This window comes from Tachysurus fulvidraco, chromosome 1, assembly GCF_022655615.1.
Source record: "Tachysurus fulvidraco isolate hzauxx_2018 chromosome 1, HZAU_PFXX_2.0, whole genome shotgun sequence".
In the NCBI taxonomy this organism is placed as follows: Eukaryota; Metazoa; Chordata; class Actinopteri; order Siluriformes; family Bagridae; genus Tachysurus; species Tachysurus fulvidraco.
This window is the reverse complement of record NC_062518.1, coordinates 35,061,469-35,085,414: the sequence shown is the minus strand read 5'-3', so window position 1 is coordinate 35,085,414 and position 23,946 is coordinate 35,061,469. Positions and strand designations below refer to the sequence as shown.

Here is a 23,946-nt window from a genome sequence, read left to right as displayed (position 1 = left end):
GAATGAAATATGTAAGTGTGTAGGTTTATTGACCTTGCACTGTTTGAACAGCCTGTCATGTGTTTACATCTCCTCATCCATTCAGCTACTGAGAAATCAGGCAGATTTTTTATTTTATACTTTGTTTTAATAAACATAGCCTGGAGGCCATGACTGATACTGATATATAAAATATATAGGAATATATCATATGTAACATACAGATAGGTTTGTACACCCTTTGTCTATCTATTTTAGTTACCCAGAATACATGTAAAGTGTAAGCCTATCATTACTTATTCTCATTAGTGGTTAGCACGTTTGCCTCACACCTGTAGGGTCGGGGTTCGATTCCCTTGTGTGTGTGGAGTTTGCATGTTCTCCCCGTGCTTCTGGGGTTTCCTCCGGGTACTCCAGTTTCCTCCCCTGGTCCAAAGACATGCATGGTAGGTAGTGTGTGATTGCGTGAGTGAATGAGTCTGTGTGTGTGTGTGTGTGCCCTGCGAAGGGTTGGATCTCCGTCCAGGGTGTATCCTGCCTTGATGCCCGATGACGCCTGAGATAGGCACAGGCTCCCCGTGACCCGAGAAGTTCGGATAAACGGTAGAAAGTGAGTGAGTGAGAATTATTTCAGGTTTGGGTTTCACATTTCTTTTCTGTCACTGGTTTTTGCTTTTAGTAGATATGGCAAATTGTCCTGAAATATAAAATGCACTTTAAAAAAAAAGTAGATTATTAAAAAACAAACTTAATTTTCATTTCTATTATAAAATGTAGCAATTTTAGCAAAGAAAAGTAAACCCAACATGTACATCACTGTCCTTCTATTGACCAGGTGACAGTAAAAATAATGTAATATTACTGAATCTGAGCAGAACAATAAAATCAGAAACCATGAGGAAACTTTTATGCTCTCTTTAAATAGTTATTATCATCTAAATAAAAGTTGCCCCACATTGTTAAAAAGTCAAAAAAAAAAAAAAAAAAAAAAGTGCGTGTGTTTTGAGGGGGTGATCTACAGCAGCAGCCAGAAGAGGAAGAGAGAGGGGAGAGAGGAGGAGTAACGGAAGGACAAAACGACCGGAGAGAAGAAAAGAGGAGGAATAAAGGACTGTTTGTTTTCACTTATGTCGATTTGAATAACGTTAAGAAGAGCGAGTTGATTTGCACCAGTTTTGCATGTGCTAAAGAAATAGGCGGAAAGAGAGAGAGAGAGAGAGAGAGAGAGAGACAGACAGACAGACAGACAGACAGACCCTAAGTGTAAGTGTGTGTCTTCTTCTCAGCTCACAAACCGACACGTGTTGTGTTTCACTCTACTTCATCTAGACCTAACAGGCTTCAGTTATTCATAATCCGGTCTATTCAGGAGTGGAGATTTCAGCTGTGTGTGTGTGTGTGTGTGTGTGTGTGTGTGTGTGTGTGTGTGTGTGTGTGTGTGTGTGTGTGTGTGTGTGTGTTCACTTAGACGGACGCACTGTTTCTTCTTCACGTGGCGTTTTTCAGTCATATTGAACTGAACAACACGGCGAGGAAAATCCCAGAGCAGAGTTTCCTCCCTCTGCTGTATCTACACCACACCGGACTATGGCAGCGGTAACAACCCCGGAGTCGAGCCCTCAGCCGCGGGTCTACTTCCAAACTCCATCCGGTACCGAAGAGACCGAGACTCCGGCTCGGAAACAAGGCCGGGTTACGGTGAAATACGACCGGAAAGAGCTGAGGAAGAGACTGAACTTGGAGGAATGGATCATTGATCAGCTTACAGAACTGTACGACTGTGAGGTGAGTGATCAAGTCTGATCCAGACGAATCTTTGGTAATCTATAGATCCAGTACAGTGTAGGTGATTAATGTGTGATGTGTGTGCAACCTAAACATGGAGCTAATTCTGGGACTGGAACCTAATCTGAACTTCATATGTAAGCCTAAAGATGCACGCGGGACGTGTGTGCGTGCGTGCGTGCGTGCGTGTGCGCTTGTATGGCTGTGACCCACATTCTATTCCTGGAATAGAGTTATAAACGTTCATTCACACTTCATATCGTTTCCCCTCCAAAATTAGAGAAGTGCTCTCTGCACACGACTGCTTTCCAGACTATGGGCCATTTTTGCTTTTTGGACTAACACTAGGACTAGAGTAAATAAAGAAGTTCCTAAAGCTGGTCATGTACAATAGTTTGTGACTTCCTGAAAAGGGGGAGAGGGATTTAAGAGTTAGATCAGAGGCCCGAATCCAGTCCAGAGAGACAGATCATCTCCTGCCTATTTTAACAAAAGAACTCTGCATGTGGCTCATAACCCCTTCCCTTCCCCTTCACTTCCTCACTCACTCACACTCCATCTCTCTTTACTGTCCCTGTTGTCTCACACCCCTTCCCCCTGTCTCCATTCCACACCACTGGCACAGATACACACACTTTTTTTCAAAGTAGCCAGTCACTTTGTAAAAACCTCTTTAGCTATAAACACGCGCAACATCTCGAGACCCTGGTTTCACCTTTTAAACACTTTTAATAACAACCAAGTCACCCAGATGTAACGGGCCACTGTGGCATCGCCCCACAGATTATTGCATACTATTGTACAACATAGTAGGTTACAAAGTATAGCTTTTATCTTATACACAAAACACACATCACCATATTAAATGGTAGACTAAACAGTATAGTTATTTAACACACATTACTGTACTCAATAGTAGGCTATATGGTATATAGATGTTATTTTACACACAACAACACCCAGTGACATAATAAATAGTAGGCTATATCATGTAGATGCTATTTTACATGCTTTTATGTTGGAAATGAAGGTGTATGATACTCGCATACTGAATAATAACCTAAACTGTATAGTCAGTACATTTATTTATGGAAAAAAAGGATACTACCCTCAAACTTATAGTATGGTGTATATCTGTAAATATCATCACTGTGACTAAGTGACCACGAGGCTAAATAGTGTACTGTAGAACAAAATCGCACATTACTATACTAAATATGATACTCTATAGTCACTAAGGCTAAACCAAAAAATTGTATAATCACTATAGTTGTGTCTACCATACATAATAATATAGCTACTGTGTATTTTATAAGGTTATATGTTAAGCCACAGGCTACTATATTTATATGGCCCATGTACTGTATAATCACTTTGGCATGCATTATTGCATACTCCTGTCTCTATGTAGTATGAAAAAAAACAGTATGTCTAAGTCTTTTTCCTTCAATCATCTTTCAGTGAGAGTAACATGCCAGGTGGCAGGAAGTGGCACTCAGAGGGAAAAAAGTGATAGGATGAATAGGGTAATATGAAGATAATGGATGAAAGAAAAGGATCAAGGCAGTTGGCAATCTCAGCAAGGGTGTCGATATGCAAACACAGTCGTCAACACGTGTGAGCTTGCGTTGACACGTGCTTGACACGATTGATAATGGCGGCACAAATATCCTTCTGTACACAGGGTGAGGGCATGACAAACATTACAGTAATTTATGGATGAAAAGTTATCTGATGAACTACTGTGTTCGGGCAGTGGTTGCATTTGCAAGCGTGTGTGTGTTGCGGGTCGGGGTGGGGGGTGGGGCGGTAGGCTATGCAGATAGGAGTACAGAGCAGTGGAAAAAGCAGACGTGAAAAAATAAGTAGATGATCATTGACAGACTAACAGCCAAACCATGAGCAAGAGATGGAAAAGGACAGCTGTGGTTTTAACCTCTGGCCAAAAACACAAGAAATGCACATAGTTTTTCCTAAGGACCACACACTCACACACACACACAATAATTCACAATAATTTCACACTTCGGTTGTAGCCTGTCACATAGCAACATGAATCTCTGAAAGCTTCTCCAATACAACAGTTTGAGCTGTTTGGCTTTAAGACTTGAATCAGAAAAATGGTTCAGCAAAATGATTTAATGTGGCCTTTGACTACATTAAGGTAACAGGGTTTATCCCTTTATTGTATCTTTCAGATTTATTTTAGCATGAATCAGCAAATTTTTGCCATGGTGAACAAATCTAGAGACTGAGAGAAGCAGGAGGCCACAACACACATTAGAGCAGTTACTATCATGCTCATAGCTGTCTGTCACATCCAAAACTGTTTAAAATGTTTTTGCACAGTGATAAAGTGGTTGTTTGAACTCCCTGAGAGCATAACTATACTTTTACACAAAAAAAAGAAATAAATGTAACTATGCAAACCTATTGGCTTCATAGCATTACTAATAGCCAACAGGCAACTTAGCCCCTTTCTTTGTCGCCAGTTAGCCCTTTTTGCCGCTAGTTAGCCCCTATCTTTGTCGCCAGTTAGCCCCTATCTTTGTCGCCAGTTAGCCCCCTTTTGCCGCTAGTTAACCCCTTTTTTGGTAACTTGGTAAGTGTACTTTAAGGATCAGAGACTCAACTTTATCATATTCTCAGTGATATTTTTAGCCAAACCTGACAAAATATACAACAACATGCTTATCATTTACAATAGCTACATTAGCTAGCTAGTAATTTGGAAGAGTTAAAGGTACCACACTGTTACCTTGATGATTTTTGTTTAAAATGAAAGCATACATTTAGCTCATCAACAGTGCTTTAGGATTCTTCTTCTTATGATTAGTAGTAGTACTAAGGTGTAATTTTGACCCAAATATCAGTCGATCTCAGAGCTGATTCTACAAAAATCTCACTTCAGGTACTCATTAAAGTCTAGAGTAAAAGAACATAAAAGAGATTGGTGAGATCCATGAGTCAGGATCTTGTTCACTGACTAAACACCTTTCTGACTGCTGTGAAACTCTGCTCTGCATCTGTTGTTTAACAATGTGGAATCTCCCCCGACACACACACACACACACACACACACACACACACACACACACACACACACACACACCTGCTCATGCCAATCTAGCATTTTCTGTCATGCCACACCTTTTTTTGTTAATGAAGCAGGTTTAGACCTGCCTTTCCCAGGCTTTGCACTTGGAACACTCGGTGGAAACTGCTGTGGCAAATTTATCAGCTGGTTTACCTGATATCAATTTCAGAAATATCACCCAGTGGGAATATTCAAAATCATAGCTTGAAAACAGGTTCTCATATTATTGTAGTAGACATTGTCTCTCACTTCCTGCTCATTCAAAACAAGCCCATTAAAGAGGAAGCCATTTTTATTATTAAGGGAACAAAGCCTGATACTTCATTTGAATCTTTATTACCTTCACAAGATTTTTAACTAACATCCATTCAAATGAGCAATGAGTGATGGAGAATCCACACAGTGTACATTTCTGTGTTTGAACTGTTCTGTACACGATGGTTGCTTGTTGTTTTAGTGATTTATACATCAGTACGGATTAGGCTGTGGGAGTTCTTTTTCGATCAGCAGGTGCTCACGGCCACTCAGCTACGTGGCTCATGAACTCTTTTAGCTGCTGATGCCAAACACACATGAAGCTGTCTATTCTAAATTGTTCAACATATTGCTGCATTTCGGTATTGAAGTTATTTTTAATGTTGAATTTATGCATGTTGGATTATGCACTATTTGTATGAACATTTATGTGTACAATAAGTTCTGCATAAAAAGGGGATAAACAGTTGTAAAAGTGAATGTGGGTGTTTAACCACTTCCCTTTTTTTTGGATTCCTAATTTCATATTGGGTCTCTAGTTTTCTAGTTTGGCTTGAAAGTTCTTGACTGTGGAATGAATTTAACAAGCATGACAAATCATTTGAACACCCAAAGTTCAATATTTTCCTGGCAACATGCAATACTAGGGGCAACCTAATAAAAGAAAAGAAATCTCTCTCTCATGCTCTCTCTCTCACACACACACACACACACACTCACGCACACACACACACAAACCTCTCTCTGATTGTCTAGTCTTACCGATTTAAGATGTCAAATTAAACACCAAATTATGTGTATTCATTAAATGCAATATCCTACAAAACAGTCTCTTATTACGTAAAATTACCACATGGAAGTAAGAACTCTAATTGAGCAACATTTGTTTTGTGGACAATCCACAGCATTGAACATGAGTATAAACACATGTAAATAATAAATAATAAATAATAATAAATACAGTTTTAATCTTTGGCAGTTTGCTGTGATATGAGGGATGTGATGTTACAGGAAAAAATTCCACTTGTATTAGGGTGTTAATGGCATCACAACACACCAACGCTGATTATCATGCCATAATGTTATTTCCGAAATCCTGATGAAATTAATATCTGATGTCTGACTGAACCCTGTTCCATATTCATGCACTACCTAATAAATGCATATTAGAATTATTACATACTTTTAAATAGAGGCTTAGTGTTAAACTGTGACATTAGTTGCTTGTTAAATTAACTGTGTTTTAAGTATTAAAGCAGCACATGAACATTGAATGAGATAAGCAGCCTGCTAGACTACAGCTTGGGTAGGTCTAGAGGCTTGCCTCTGAAGCGTTCTGTGTGATTCCGGCTTTTCCCAGAAGGAAATCAGGAAGATTAAAAAGCTTTGTGTGGTAAGGAGTCTCCGAGGCCGGCGGGTCTGCTGGAAATAGCTCTTCTCTCCGTCCGCATGCTTTATTCAGCAAAAGTCAAGCAGCAGACAGTCTCGAGGAGGCAGACAGACTGGCCGGTTTGATAGCTTGGAGTACAGTCACTGTAGCTCTATGACCGTAAGAGCGTTAAGGAATTCCTGAGTGTCTTTCAAAATCACTTCTGTCTACTGCATCAGTAGCATATGAGTTATTATCTTTAGCTTTTGTTTTTTTTATTTTTTTTATAAGAAACGAAACATGCTTACTCAAACTCAAATGGATTTGTATCGATAAAGCTAACTAAATTAGAATAAATATATTTTGATACTTCGCAAATGATTGAGTTGGCACGAATATTTCAAAGGGAATAATTTAGGATTGTGTTATACAGAGATACTTTGAAACCTAAATAGCCCAAAGAAGGCATTTTTACTATATTTCTGCAGTATTGGGAAGCTAGATATATAATTGCATAATAACAGCTTGAGTAAGAGGTTCTGTCTCATCTTAAGGCTTTTATTGTGAGTGTGATGATCATAGTCTTTCATTTCATTTATTGGTGGAATTCAGTAGCTTGATTTGTCAATACAGGTGAACATGTTGTGGTACTCACATAGACAGAGTGCTGAGACCTTCAGCTTGAGAGTTTAGAAATGACTCCTGAATAAAATAGAGGTGTTTTGTTTCTGTTTCAGTTATGTTATTGAAGCATGTAGACGTAGCAAAGAAGGTCTTTCTCACTTAATAATTATGTTCGGTGTAAATGCTTGTAGTGTATTGGACTTATGCAGAGGTCTGTCTGAGCAGCTTCTTGGTTTCTCTCCTGATACCTTGAAGAAAATTAGAAGACAGACTTTCCTCATGTTTATGTCAACCAATTAAAAGTCTAGAATCTGAGGCTTTCTGTGGGTCATGGGGCAGTAGTAAAACCCCTCACTGTGTCTAATCAAGCCCAGGTGCTTTCACTGCCTTAAAGAACCTTGAGGAAATGACCATGGAAAGCTGTAATTAGTGAGAGCGGAGTAGAGGAGGACAGTACCTCAACATGGCCCAAGTGTAGATTAAAACCTCTCAGACCTCTCATTTATCAAGATATGCATGTACAGTCAAAATGTAGTCTGTATGAAAATCCTGTTATTTTGTATTAAATGTTTGTATTCTGCTAGAACTGGAAGTGTGTGTACATTTATATAAAAGAAGGCAAACCAATGTAAACCTCGACTAACATCTTAACATCATATCATTGTCCTGGATTGCTCTAATTTAATATAGGGATTATACTGTCAGGTTTAAATCACATATTTATTTACATTTAAAGCATTTAGCATTAGGTCTATGCCATAGAGACTCTCAGAAGTGCTTTGGAGGCATTAGCGCAATGTTAGCTCACCAGGTCAGGGTCTGGGTCAGAGACCTTGACCTGAAACCCAGTATTTTATTTACACACACAAATGAAATAAATATTTTTTTGGCATAGCTATGAATGAAAAATCTTTTACTTCCACTTCTGAGAAATGTATTTATATTATTAAAATAATTTATTAATTCCAAATGAGTTATAACTGTATTTCATAGCTGATATGAACAATATACAGATGTGGCTATGAAGAAAATCTTTCCTCATGTGAGGAAAAACATTTCCAAACCATTCGGAAATCTGGTAAATCTTTAGTTTGCTATTTAAATAAACTGGATTCACACACCTTTTCTTCACATAACAGCTTTATACGTATTTATTTACGTAAATATAAAAAATCAGGATATTCAGGAAACCTTGAAAGGAACCAGAGAATCTGACACCTAACCCTAAGGTTGTGGGTTCGAGTCTTGGGCCGGCCACGACTGAGGTGCCCTTGAGCAAGGCACTGAACCTCCCCAACTGCTCCCCGGGTGCCGCAGCATAAATGGTTGCCCACTGCTCCGGGTGTGTGTTCACGGTGTGTGTGTTCACTGCTGTGTGTGTGTGTGCACTTTGGATGGGTCAAATGCAGAGAACGGATTCTGAGTATGGGTCACCGTACTTAGCCGTACGTCACGTCACTTTCATATACAGTTTTTATTTTACCAAAATGTTTAAAAGAGGCTCATTGTGTTTCTTCATAATCTTGTATATAATTTTGTGTAATTTTTACCTACTTCCTGTCTCAATCCAATTTGTTTGTACACTGATAATATTATTATTGGATTGCTGGACAGTTCAGTAGACTAGTCCCTCACCTAACCACACTTCCGTGGTATATTATTATACAAACTCCTATACAAAACTTCACACGCTGTCAAACTCAATATCCTGAAGAGTGTTTTCTCCCCAGTTTTCTTTTCTGATCCAGAACCTGTATACTCTGGGATCAGGAAAGAGAGGAGAAGAAATGAGAGTATAAAGAAACTGTGGACATGGCAAAGATTTTATTTTGCATAACTGGAAAATATCTATAGATCTCCACAGCCTGCGGAGAGCTGAGACTGAGTATTTAATGCTGAAAATTAATACAGAAAATATCTACGAAAAATACTGAATTTTTACAGCGTTAATGATTCGATACAAAATTTTAATATCAATGCAGCTTCTTTAAATCCTTGTTAGAAATATGTATATTCTATTTTATTATTATTTTGTAGAATATTATAAGCGTATTAAATAATACCAAGATTGGATTGTCATGCTTCTAAAATGTTAAATGATTTCCGTCACACACACATACTGCGGTTGTAAACAGTAGTTATTTGAGTTACTGTATACTTTCCTTTGAACCTACCTGGCCATTCTTCTACATTTACATATACATTTCTGGCATTTAGCAGACACCCTTATCCAGAGTGACTTACTTTTTTTTATTTCAATTTATACAACTGAGCAATTGAGAGTGAAGGGCCTTGATCAGCGGCCCAGCATTGGCACCTTGGTGGACCTGGGATTTGAACTCATGACCTTCTGTTCAGTAGTCCAACACCTTATAACCACCAGGCTTCCACATTCTCCTGTAACCTTTTTTATCGGTTAGTGCAGGGGTCGGCAACCTTAAACACTCAAAGAGGACCCGTTTCCCACAGAAAAAAAAAACACAGGGAGCCACAAAACCCATTTGACATCTAAAATGAAGATAACACTGCATATATTGTTCTTTACCCTTATGGAAAGTATAGAAAAAACTATAGTGTGTTGCATTTATGAAATCAATGAACTGCTACCGAGTAAACAAAATTATTTCTGCAAGCAAACAAAAATATTTTGAACAATTTGAACTAACTTTAACAAAAAAGATGCTGGGTTGAAGGTTACTTTCAAATAAGATGTTCAATGTCTAATTGAGTCCTCTTCGTATTCATGACCAGGGCTCTCAAGTTTTCCAACCCCCCCGCAACCCCAATTTTTTTCATTGGTTGTTGCTTTAAATCTTTCCCAGATAGCGCTATTTTCTGATTGGCTATTGTGTATCCTCTTTTTTTGATTGGCTGATAAGTGTCAGGCTCGACTAAGAACTGAGACGCGCGTCATTCCTGCCCGGTTCCATAGAGACAGCGGTGCGGACTGATCCATTTTGGGCGCTCCGGCATTTTAAATAAATGATAAATAGTCAAAAAGTTTTTCTGCGTGAGAAATACGACGTGTGGCAGGAGAGCGTGACAAAAGACCCAAATGCGTGACTGTCAATCTCAATGTGTGACACTTGACATCCCTGCATGACATCAAAACTGTCAAACCAAAACTGAGTCTGCTTCTGTGTGTCGGATTTCGCAAGTCGGCAGTTATGACGCGCATTTTGAGCGACAAAAAAAATAATAAAAACGGTTTATTTTAATGTTACAAGAGCATCATAATCTTAGAATTTAGAATGACTTTTTTTAAATTAACTAACTAAAACTAACTAACTTTAAATTAAATATTTATTTTCCAAATCTACAAGGCGCCACAGCAGAGGGATGAAAGAGCCACTTGCGGCTCCGGAGCCGCAGGATGTCGACCCCTGGGTTAGTGCATGCAGAAGAGCACTGTATTTTCCGACTTTATAAACTTTTGTGCATTAAAATCCCAGGAGATCAGCGGTTTCTGAAAAAATGTCATGGTCAGAGTCAGTGAGCTTCCTCATTCCTGTGTTTGGTGTGAGCATTAACTGAAGCTCTTAACCTGTATCTGCAGGATTTTATGTATTACACTGCTGCCACGTGATCAGTTGATTTGGATAATTCCATTTTAGCGACCAGTGAGTATCCATGTGTATATGTGATGTGCTTTACTCCCAGGTCAATTTCTCCGATCCCCTCGGCTTCCAACCGACCCAGACTCAATTTCCTGACTTGTCCTGATGTGCTGGCTAGACGTTAATTAAATTCACTAGTGGTCGTTGACTGTCAGTTACACCACATAAAGCAAATGAAGCAAAGTTACTATGGGATTTTTCATTTCAGAATGAACATCGACTGGGCTGGAAGGCATCGAGCCTTTTAAACGATTTTTTTTTGCTCTTAAGAAAAACCTTTGTTTGAGAACCCAGGCTTGATTTATTGTTCTGTCTAACAAAGAGCTAGCTTCAGTGCGTTCTGTTCATAGCCTGTCCAGTCAGGCTCGCTGAGCTCATGATTTAAATGCAGTTCATCATGTAAGATCACTTATCTTCATTAAACCTCCCTGTGTACTACAGCTACCCCTCCGCTCGTCCCATCATCCTGCTCTCTCTTGCTCAGCACTCTTTCATTGACTCCGTTATTTAACCCCTTTAGTTTTTGATGAGCAGGAAATAGGAAGGTAACCCCATCGTGACCTGCCGCTGACGGAGTGTGTACGTGTGAGAGTGTGTGTGAGATGGCAGACTGTAGCTATGGAAACTCTTCCCGTGTGAAAAGCCTAAATCTCAGGTGACTAAATTAAACTACATCATGCATTAACACTTTGTCTCTCTTATCAACACTCGCATAACTCACACATGGAGGCTTACTGCTTTACATCAATGTGTTGATCTTTAGAAGGTTCACAGCATTTATTCATCCTCGGTCCTTATCTGCTGCACCTCTAGAGTATGTGTGATGATCACTGATAAGAAGTTCAGTGTTGCTCTGCTGTGGGAAAAGAGCAGAAACCCTGCTGTACACACAGACACGTGAATGTTTATATTCATACCCATGTACACTATGTAGCATGAATTCATGTTACAGTCGAACACTAAATCTCTAAGGATAAGTCAGACATCAGACAAGAAAGTATAATTTGAAGCCGTTTTTTATGCAATTTCAGAACCTGGAAATTTATAAAAAGTGTTAAAAAGTGCTTATTATTTATTAGTTAGTTTAGGTTTAACTTGGTTTAGCTTTCTAAGGACGATCAGCTTGCGTTCAAAATACATAACAGTCCATCCAAGCTTTCTAATCACAGAAGTTAACGCAAAATCATGCAAGTGCCACAATATTCTGATTTTTTTTTTCTTCTTCTTCTCGAAATTACTGCAGATCTTCCACATATTTGGGCCAAGACACATGGTGTGACAAATCACAACATGCATTCAACCAAAGTCCTCTTTGATTCAAGTGCGTCAAACATAGCTATAATAGACAGTAATTACATGTGTCTTCACTGGTAGTCCTTTAAAAGAAGAATGTTGCTAATTCAAGTAGTTTTCCACAAAAAAAAGCACAGAAAGCTGCAATTTTGAAAAAGCCTCAACAAAATCAAGCATTTTGATCTGCAACAATAACTGTTGACTGATATATTCAGAATACTCAAGAGATTCCCTAGAGATTTACGACAAACATGTTTACACATACATACAGCTGTTCTTTCAAAGATTACAAATCTTTCCTGGGTACATATTGAAATTCTAGGTAATAAATAGACTTTAAGTTGGAAAACACTGAAACTTTCCCTGAACTGAAAAGCAAGGATGTATCTGATTTAGATTCTCTCTCTGGGGAATGGAAAGTTGTCTGTCTTTACTCACTTGTGTATTTGTGCTATTCATCAGTGTGATGAGAGACAGCAGGCATTGTACAATACAGACCTCCACCACCCTGATTACTCCACTACAGTTCTGATCTTACACCAACATCCTGTTAAAGGGCCACAGGGCCGCACCAACGATAAGGCACTGATCATCTGACGCCATTTTCTGAATGTCCGAATGATCAAAACAGTACAGGCAACAAATATTAAATAAAGTGCATTTAAGATTGAGAAAGCTAGAGGATGACTGAATATGAAGATGACTTTGAGATATACTATAAACAGAGAGAGAGAGAGAGAGAGAGAGAGAGAGTGTGAGTGAATGAGAGAGAGAGAGAGTGAGAGAGAGAGTGAGAAAAAGAGTGAGAGGAGGAGAAGAAAACAGTGTACTCTCTCTTTTTCCACTGGCAGCTGTGCATCGGTAAATACCGTAGTCGTATCTGTCACCTGCTTGTGTATTATTTTAAATAAATTATAAGCATACACAGCTGCCCAGCGTTCGTAATAGGAAATACAAACAAATAGTAGGCTACATTTCCAGAGTAAATGAAGTGCAGAGCCAGAGATGCTTTCTGAACAAAGCTTACATTTCCATTTCCAGCATTTGGCCCTTATCCAGAGCCACTTGCATCATCTCATTCTTATACAACTGAGCAACAATTGATTGTTAAGGGCCTTGCTCAAGGGCCCAACAGTGGCAGCTTGGTGGACTTGGGATCGAACTCACAACCTTCTGATCGGTAGCCCAACACTGTAAGCACTAGGCTACCACATGCCAAAGCTGTATCATCATGCACAACCTTATGTGAGAGGACCGAATTCAGGCAGAACCAACAGCTGGGTTATTTGAAGTGTTATTTTTCTTGATACTTTGATACTTAAGATCATAAGTACAGAAAATTGTTGGTTAAATTAGGTACGAATTTATCAGCTAGAACTGAAACACTGTTGTTTACATGGAATGCAGTTTTAACATCACTTCCTTTAATTAAAAACCGCTTTGGGTTGTTGATTGGGCTGCCAAGCTGCCATGTTTGGGCCCTTGAGCAAGGCCCTTAACCCTCTCTGCTCCAGAGGTGCTGTATCATGGCTGACCTTGTGCTCTGACCCCAACCTTCAAAGTTGGGATATGCAAAGTGCTGTATAATATATGTGACAGAATAAAGGCTTCTATTCTACTACCACTACTTTGGACTTTACTTCTATAGCCCTCAATTAATAATCTTTTATACTAGCACTACTTGTGTTGTCCCCTGCTCGATATATCACTTTGCTTGTATTTCCAGATTTGTATTGGATTGTATTGTATTGTAAAGGCATGTCAGTGTTAAACCAGGTATACTCATATAGAACGCCACATGTACAAATCTACTTATGTTGTGAACATATGCTTTATGTAGTAATCGTCAAGACCTTCCAGTACTAGGCGATTTGATACTAAGTGATTTGACACACAGCTCATGATCCCCTTCATTTGCAGTTCAGTAATATTCATGAAATGGCAGTAGCCATACTTTTATAATTAGACTTTTGTTCATTATCACATATCCTACATGTCTCGTCTGAGGCATCATTCATTCATCTACCATACACACACGCGCACACACACACACACAAACACAGCCCAGTCTATTTTAATCCTATAAGCGCATGAATATAAATATAAATGTGTCTCGTGTCATTGTCTTAACATCATTGAATCCAGCAGATTATGTCTAGTAGCATGTCTAGTAGGATTATGGCTATGGGATTTACTCATTAATGAATTTAGCTCACACACTTATTCACACACAACCCCACACACCTAGTACTTTAACTGTAAACCGGCATTGTTCTATCGGATATGAAATTCCCGTTTCAGTTTATTTGTCTGACCTGTGAGTTTATATCCAGTCTGCCGGATATGAGTTTCAAGTTTTGACCTGTGAGTGTGTTCCTGATGATTTGTTCAGATGCAGAAACATGTCAGACTCTGAAGCAGCTCTGTTAAGTTTGTGTAAGTCTGCAGAGGAAGAGAAGAGATTAGCTAAAGAGGTCAGGCCAGCCAGTATTTTTGACTCTGACCCTTATCTTCCCACTTCCTACTTCCTGTTTAAACATTACGCTCTTTCTGGCTTTTTTTCTTTTATCTCATTACCAGCAATTATTATGAATAGATTAGGTTTTCTCAAAAAGAGTAGTTTAATAAGCACATGTTAAATACTGTTAAAAAAGAAACTCGATTAATTAATTAATATAAATGTGTTACGAAACGTTGAACTCGTTTACTAGACAATAGACAAAGTTCTCTATCAAAAACTATAAAAAAATAAATCATTACAGCTCATATTCTCTCTGAATGTACTTTTAGTCACTAATAGATCTCAGCTCAAAGCCTGTAGGTGGATCATTATTAAAGTGTAATGATGAAGTGTATAATTTAGATCAACAAACACATTGAAAATAACGTGTTATCATTATTATTGGCTGCAAACAGTTCTGTTCTAAACAAGCCCATGCATCTGCTAGCTTGTGTATAAACAGGAAGTAGATCAAGCCATGCCAGACATGCTCCGATAAAACGCCTGAAATAAACCTCTAAAAATCTGGAGCAGTTCATAACTATATCAAGCTGCCCGTTAAACAAATTGAAGCAGCACATATTGTCATGGGTGTTGATATTTCATTTCAGTAGGGCTGTATGTAAATGTCCTGGGGTTGTTTAACAAGCTTCTTCAACAATGTAGTTAGCTATTTTAATGATCTCTGCAGTGTGAAGTACTGGCTCAAAATAAATGATAAAAGAAGGTGAATGTCTTCCTCTAGTTAACCATCACGAATATCCTGATAGACTAGAAATATAACTACTCCACTATATTGCTGACACCTACTTAAATTAGAAGGAACATCACTTCAAACTTGCTAATGGGAAATCTAGTTAAAAGGATGGCTGCATTACGCCTTTGCATATCATCTTTGTAACCCGGGTCACAGCTAATGACAACTACCACCCTTTCGCACTATTGGTTAAATCTCTGATATAGCGAGGGATTTTTTTTGCGACTCCCGAAGGCTTGTTATTGGTAAAAACGTTTTTAAGGAAACATAAACTAGACTTTAGCTTTAGCTCTTTCCTTCAAGTGTGTTCAGTTGTCCTGTGCCTTGGCATGAGCAGCGGTTTGGAAAGACACTGAGGCTTCACATGTGATGGACAAAGCACATGCTTAACAGATTGGATAGCTGTCATGTGAGAGGAGAGACACGGCTATGAATTAAAAAAATATATATATATGTGTGTGTGTGTGTGTGTGTGTGTGTGTGTGTGTGTGTGTGTGTGTGTGTGTGTGTGTGTGTGTGTGTGTGTATGTATGTATGTGTATATATAATATATACACATATATACGTATATATATATAGATATGTGTGTGTGTGTGTGTGTGTGTGTGTAAATATGTTCTTTAATGTAATTTAATATTTTATGGATACTGCAGGATGATAGTATGGTATAATACTATGGTATAATAAGGTAGAATGATGGAATGGAACATGTGCTACTGCTAAACCCAGTATATGCATTCAAGGATGTTCAGTAGCATTATATCTTCATGTATACAAATTATGGTTAGAAAGATTTATTCTATGGTTCTTTATTGTTACCCAGAGTATCGTTGATGTTTATAGTCATGTACCAAACTTGTTATTCCACAGAAATGCTGCTCTTTAAAGATTGTACTTTGTATTATATGTTTCAGTTCAGATGAACTGTTTTGTCTTGTGGGTCATTATGGTGCTTTAGACACGATATTTTGTCTCACTGTCTGTGTGTATGCAGACAGGATGTCAACAAATATAAACTGGAGCATTGACTTGACATAGAATCTGTTGCTTGTTTCAGCAAAATCACACATTTTGATCTTTGGTTTCATGTTAGTGTTTAGTGCCGAGCTGCCTAGCAGCAGAAGGCCCTTGGGAAGACAGAGAGAGAGAGTGTGTGTGTTGGAGAAGTTTGTCTGAGAGCCTGCACATAGCAGCCAGTTATTACTCCTCCTCTTCCTCTGTAATAAGGACGTCATGTGATCTAATGGTCAGATGAGTACAGGAGCTGAGATTGACCCACCCTCATACTGTTAGCTCACACTCAGAGACCAAGTTGCCTGGAGAATACACACACACACAAACACACACACACGCGCGCACACACACACATACACACGATGCCGGCTTGCTTTAGCAGACTCTACACTGATTAGTGTAGTAACACACCCCACTGTGACACAGAACAACTAGAAACTTTTTCCCCCAGTCATTCTGATTCACACTTACGGAATCACACAAGATGATCCATACATACACACACATCTGTGCAACACTTATGTTTGGCTTCGGCCATGCACCGTAGTTATTGTCCTTAGGCAGTAAATATTTACACTGTAATTTCGTAGAATCTGGAAAGATGTGGATTAGGATGATTTGTACAAATTTTACTTTGTCAGGAATTAAACAACTTTCTTCAATAACCTTAAGTGTGATTCAGTGGTGACTCTGTTTCTCTCTCTCTCTCTCTCTCTCTCTCTCTCTCTCTCTCTCTCTCTCTCTCTCTCTCTCTCTCTCTCTCTCTCTTCACCATCTGGGGAATAATTCTGTGAGTCAGATCTATGGAGCATATGATCAGATCAAGTTTTGCTTTGCCAGAAGGTACATAGCAGATTAGTTGAGAGAGTCAGTCATAGGAGTGGAGATGATATTAGGGGTCCGTTCATTTTCTGTGTGCATGGGCAACATGAAGTGTAAAAGTGACAGAAAAACATACAGCATGCCACATTAATGCCTCAGTTCAGTTCAAAGGATATCAATTTGATGTGGTAAAAAAGACATATCCAAATAATTGGCCTAAATATTTACTTCAACCGATCCTATGGTGTCTATGTCCCACGTGGAAGCCTAGTGGTAAAGGTGTTGGTCTACCAATCGAAATGTTGTGAGATTGAATCCCAGGTTCACCAGGCTACCACCACTGGGCCCCTTACAAAGGCTCTTAACCCTCAATTGCTCAAGGGTATAAAGATGAGATGAAAACTGTAAGTCACTCTGGATAAGGGCATCTGGAAATGCTATAAATGTAAATGGTTTTTCAGTTCTTCAATCATAATTTTTATTTCCACATGCAGTTAGCTCTCATTTATTGTCTGATGTGCAGAAATGAAAGAAAAACTTCTAAACGTGGTTTTGTCTTATTCTGTCATATACAGCACAACCGCTTGGCAGTAGGTAGAACGTTTGTGCCTCTGGTGAGAGTACCAGAAGCTAGCATGTGGCTTAGTGGAGAGCATGTTTGCCTCACACCTTGTATGTTCGATGGTTTGGGGTTCTTCTTGTATTTTAGGGGTTTCCTCCATGTACTTTAGTTTCCTTCCCAAGTTCAAAGAATATGGGAAGGAAACTAAAGTACATCCATTTTCTGTGCAATTTATCCCACACAGGGTCACATTGCACAGAAAATGGATGGAAAGATAGTTAGGTATAAAGCTGTATAACTACATTGTGAAATGCTGGAAGCCACCCATGTAACCTTCACTACTTGTTGCTTGCTGGGGTGAGAGTAGTGATCGTTTCTGTGTTTCTAATATGCATGTGTTATTCTGAGAAATCGAGAGAAATCAGGAACAGAGCCATATTGTGGCAGTATCAGTGTATAACTCTGTTCCTGAGTGAAAGGTCGTTTGTGTGAATAGTGACTGCTTGTGTGTGTGTGTGTGTGTGTGTGTGCAAAAGAGTGAGAGAGATTTGGGTAGGGGGCAATTGGGCAGGTGCAATGACAGCTGGTGTGGGCAGCCCAAACCGAGGGGGAGGAAGACAAGAACATGGCAGTGGAAAAGAGGACGTGTGAGTGTCGCCAGCAGCACGGCCAACCAGATTTAGTTTTCCCACTGCAGAACACACTGAAGATGCTTAAAGGGTTTTCTAATGTTTATTAGAGCAGTGTAGATTTAGATTTTACTCTTGTAGTAGTATTTGTCCATGAGTAACTATTCAGGATCGACAATGGGGTGTGTGTGTGTGTGTGTATGTGTGTGTGTGTGTGTGTGTGTGTGTGTGTGTGTGTGTGTGTGTGTGTGTGTGTGTGTGAAAGAATGAGGGGGAGATGGGGTGGGTTGAAGAAAGAGAAGGATTATTACCCAGCCTTCATTGAACAACACTTTATGGAAGGGGAAAGAATAAAAGCAGTAGAGGGAAGAGGGAGAGAGAGAGAACAAGAAAGAGAAAGTGCAGCATGTAATTTGGGTTTGGCGTTTCCATTCGTGTGTGCTATTTTTATATTTTAATGAAGCGCACATCTAAACTACACACTCACCAGGCAGATTGCAGCTCAATATATCTAGCAGGACAAATGAAACATGGAAGGGAAAACAGAAAACAATATTAGGAAGGATGAGTTGATGGCTGTAGGATGGCACGGAGACAGCAGACTTGTAGACGAGGCGAGCCAAGTGAGAGGAATGGAAAACACACACACACACACACACACACACACACACACACACACACACACACACACAGGGCCAATGACTTTTGATGATTATTTGCAAACCCATCTGTTTCATGCCCAGCAGTTCCCAGCAGGCATTTAGCTGTATGAACAAACTTCACTGTATCAACCAACATAACACAGCAGTAGATGGAAATGATGATGTAAAGCAGAAGGCTCTTAGGAAGAACTAGTTAGTTTATCAGTTCTGCTCTGTGGGTCTGTTTTACTGGTGAGCTTCTGGATTCTGTCATTTAAGTCAGATTACTTGCTGTGGTTAGATCAAGTGGCAAAAATAGTGCACATGAGCTAAAGTTAGTATCCAGCTCTTATCAACATTTCTGTTCAGCTTCCTAGACTAGAGTTCACATGGAGCTAGTTGTTGGGAATTCAAAACCCAAATCGTATGGATTTTGAAGGAAAATGGTAACACACAGCTAGCAGCATTTAAATGGAGGGGGGGGGAGCTTGGGTGGAAAATTCAGTCTACAAACTTGTTTATTCTACCAAAATCATTTTGTTTATGAGCTCAGATTCTGCCAGTTCATCATAAATGTGATAAATACACAGCTGTGGTCGAGCTCCCCAAAGCCAGCGTGATGCCAAAAATACATGAACTGTTTGAGAACGGGACGTGATTCTCTACTTCAGTGTGAGATTCTGATGACTGTTGTACTAAGAACCCAAATGTAGGCTGGAATTTTGTCCGATCCTGGTCTGGTGTTCTTTATAAACATAATCAGGATTTTAGTGTCTTTAGTTTAGGATTTTAACAAATTTTCAATTAGGCAGAATTCAAAATGAAATGAATATTGAAATGATTATTTAATTCATAATTAAACATTATTGCATAAGTGCATATTTATATGTTTGAACTGTTTTGCTGATGTAACACCGATTAATTATCTATTGTGCATTTGGGTGAATTAAAAAATAATTATGGAACTATTAAAAAGATTTTAACGATTATAAAGTACAGTGTGAGTAGCCGAGATGAGGATGTCGAGGTTCTCTTTTAGGACCGATGAGGATGGACAGGATTAGGAACGAGCACATCAGCTCAGGTGTGCTGTTTTGGGGACACGGTCAGGGAGGCTAGATTGAGAAGGTTTGGACATGTGTAGAGGAGGGAGATGGTTATAATGGTAGAAGGATGTTGGAGATGGAGCTGCAGTTAAAGAGGAGCTATATGGATGTGTTGAAAGAGGACATGAAGTCCTATCTTCGGGATAGAGTTAGGTGGAAACAGATGATTCTCTGAGGCGACCCCTAACGGGAAAAGCTGTCGGTAGAAGAAGATAAAGTACAGTATGGGAGTAAAGGTTTGTGTATAAAATATTGTACATTTTATATGACCAAAAATAATCGGACACCTGACCGTCACACTTGTATGTGGTTCTTCTTCTGACTGTTACCATAAACTAGAAGTTGTCTAGAATGTCTGAGTTTTTATTTCCCTTCTGTGGTACTAATAGGCCCAAACCTTAAGACAAATGTTACAGTATGACAATGCTTCTGTGCACAAAGTGAGCTCTATGAAGACATGACATGGTTTGCTAAGTTTGATGTGGCCTGCACAGGTCACTTTTTAATGCTCTTGTGGCTAAATGAACACAGTGGCACTCCAAAATCTAGAGGGAAGCAATGGAGGATTAAACGTAGCCTGAGGTGTTTGAAAAACACAAACCTTGAGCCGTATAAAGTATAAAAAAAAAAGAAAGAAAAAAAAAAAGCAGGCTACACTGTAAAGATTATTTCAAACCAAAATGTTGCATGCTGTACACTATCGCTTTATAGGGACCTCTTGTGGTGAGCAGATGCTTCTACACTGTTTGTATAGCGAAGATATGATTTAATCCGCCGTTGGATTTCATCACTTCTACATGTCTGTTTAAATAAGTTAAACCTGTCATTTTGTTTGGCCCATTTCACAAGTGCAGAACTCTTACCACTGTCTTACTGTGTCTGTTTCTTTTGTGTCTTACAGGAGGAGGCGATTCCTGAACTGGAGATAGACGTGGATGAGTTATTGGACATGCAGGATGATGCGGACCGTGCTGCACGTGTTAAGGTTCTTTCATCCTACAGAGTCCTTTTTTTATTGTGCAACACTTTCAGAAAGAATTGTTTTATATTAACTGAATCCTTCACCTGTTCTTCACACAGGATCTGCTGGTGGACTGTTACAAACCTACTGAGGTAAGATTCTTTTTCACCAACACTAATATAACACTATTATAATCGTTTCAGTTGCATTCCTAATAACTATACTTAACTAACGTTATCTACATATTTACTTATAGTTAAGTTGGAATAACATTAATGTGCTTCAATAATTAAACATCCAGAAATCTCGTTATAACATGAGAGATTGCATGGGTGCTGCATTAACACATCTTTTACATTGTCAGTCATTGTTGATTCAGTCATTGTTGATTCAGTCACGGTTGATTCAGTCACGGTTGATTCAGTCACGGTTGATTCAGTCATTGTTGATTTATTGGCTCATCTAACATTACATTAGGGAAAGTAGAAGCTTGCTCTGTTTCTGTTTTTTGTATGTTATACAATATATACATGTATGTATAAAAACATTTTATGTGTATATATACACACACACACACACACATATATATGTGTATATGCTGTTACACAGCATATACACACAGTATATAAACTGCATATGTGTATATGCAGTTTAAGTCCCTCTTGTCTTGAATAAAACATGATGAGGTTAGAAAGGAGCATAAAATATTGGCATGGTTAGCTAGTTTGAAAATGAAATGGATGAAGACACTATCTTCTTATTACAAAAATCCCCAATGTTTGTAATCATGTGTGATATGTGTAATGAAGCTGGAGATTTTAATGTATTTATTTTTAATAGGTTTGGCTGTAGTTACAGCATCAAGGAGCATTGCCACACCATGAAGCTTCTAAATTTTAAAGATGCAAAGAAACTGAAAAGCTTTTCAAGGAATAAATGTGAAAATAGAATTTATTCTATTAAGGAAAAATAATGGTGTCAGGGATAGTGATTTGTCCAACCTGCAACTCTAATATATATATAATACATTGGTGTTATAAATAATTATAATAAATAATAATAATAAATATTTTTTCAGCTTTTATAACCACCGCACTGAATACTGGCTCAGATATACAATCCTGCTGCTGTATTTGAGTCGCAGACTTTTGTGCAAATCTTTAAAAAAAGAAAGAAAGAAAAGAAAGAAAGCTGTTAATCGTTTGTCCCTCGTTCTTCTTGTCCCCCACAGGACTTTGTAATGGAGTTGCTTGACAAAATCCGTGGCATGCAGAAACTAAGCACACCTCAGAAGAAATGATGCACCTACAGCCTCGGCTCCTCATCCTAACCCTCCCCCAGCCAATCCAGCTTTTTCCTCTTCTTCAGTAGATGCTCGACCAATCACGTGAGGCGGAGGGGAAGTGAGCTGCCTGGGGAATCGAGCCAATCAGATTCTTATAAGCAGGGCTTATTTTTGTTTTATTCGTTTTTTTGTTAACTTTATGATATATTATTTTTTTCTGAAAGTTGAAAAAGATTCCATTGTGTTTTGAAGCATTTGTAGAAATTCTAGCGATTATATTTCTATACAAACATTTTAGATGTTAAGTGACTGTGTGATATTTTGCTGATGCAATACTGTACACGTGTCCCTAGTGGACAACACTCTTATAAATGTGCTGTTTTTAGTTCTCTGAAGTGATGTTACTATACCCTGTGGTGTAGTACGTTTGGAAGAGATGAGAGATGCGCTGCCTTTTTTTATTTTATTTTTTTTTAAAGCAAAATGTATTCCTTCATTTTATCTTGGCTTTGCGAGGAATGCAGATCTGTTTGCTTGTGTGTAGGATGAGGTGGATTTTATTTTATTTTATTTTATTTTTTTTGGAGACGTATCCCACATATATAGAAACACACATTTACACAAAAACACAGACAGCCGGGCGTCACCCCCCTCCAAGATCAGTGGGAACATGTACCACACACCACAGCTGTGGTTATTAAGCCCCACACTCACACACAGATGTGCGCTATGGCATGTGGAGCGCCGAGGGAGATGACAGTGTGCTGGAGGGTCTTGCGGCTTGCCATGAAGTCTGCCGGTTTATAAGAGCCCAATTAATGTTTTCATTTGATTCTGCTAAATCATCTTACCCCGAACACCATCTGCCTCCTTCCTCATTGCTGATCAAACACAAAAATAATAGGGCTAATCACATATTCCATGTCTGTGAGTGCTTCACTTTCAATCCCCCATTTTTCACATTCATTCACTGTATACAAACGAGTGCACAGTCTTTATTGCGTATATGTTATCTTGTAATGACTGGTAATTAGTAACTCCACAGGATCGGGAGTCAAATAAAAGAGAGCTCTCTAAGTACAGCTCCTGTTTAGTTCCTCCTACTATGCGTGTTCTCCTCTCTTCATCCAGCGCTCATCTTTTCTCAGTAAAAATACCCTTTTCTATATCAGATGTTGCCTTAGTACATATGGTATCTTACACAAACCAAATAAATGGTGGGATTCATTTTAGAACTATATATAAATGAGCAATTTTAACATTTTGAAAACAGTCTCATTATACTTTCCTTAATTCAGTTTTCTAGAAATAAAATAACTTGAATACATTTACAAGTTGAACATTTTTAGATATAATTAAAATAAAACAGATTGTGCATTTTATTAGTGCGTGTTCTATGTCAGATGAAGCTGTTGTTTTTCATACAACAGCGCACAAAATATGCTCAAATCGTGAGTTCAATTTAATAAGACATGATGTGTTTGATAAATTGCAGACATCTGATGTTAATCTTTGTCTGAAGGTCATATTTGGTGGAGTGGGAGGAACTGTGGGAAAAACATGTAGCAATAAACTTTTGTTAGTGTCCTGGATTTGTTAAACTTTATGCAACTTTTAATAAAAAATGGTAAAATACCATTTTCTGTCTTA

At 38.7% G+C, this 23,946-nt stretch overlaps 1 protein-coding gene across 1 annotated transcript; it reads left to right on the top strand.

Annotated features, from left to right (window-relative positions):
• Window positions 1-1,009: 1,009 nt before the first annotated feature.
• ppp1r14bb (protein phosphatase 1, regulatory (inhibitor) subunit 14Bb) lies at window positions 1,010-23,946 on the top strand. The gene is made up of 5 exons (XM_027142842.2): window positions 1,010-1,242; window positions 1,448-1,764; window positions 20,952-21,035; window positions 21,131-21,163; window positions 22,243-23,946. The coding sequence occupies exons 2-5, from the start codon at window positions 1,567-1,569 to the stop codon at window positions 22,309-22,311; spliced, it is 384 nt and encodes a 127-aa protein (XP_026998643.1). The 5' UTR covers window positions 1,010-1,242; window positions 1,448-1,566; the 3' UTR covers window positions 22,312-23,946.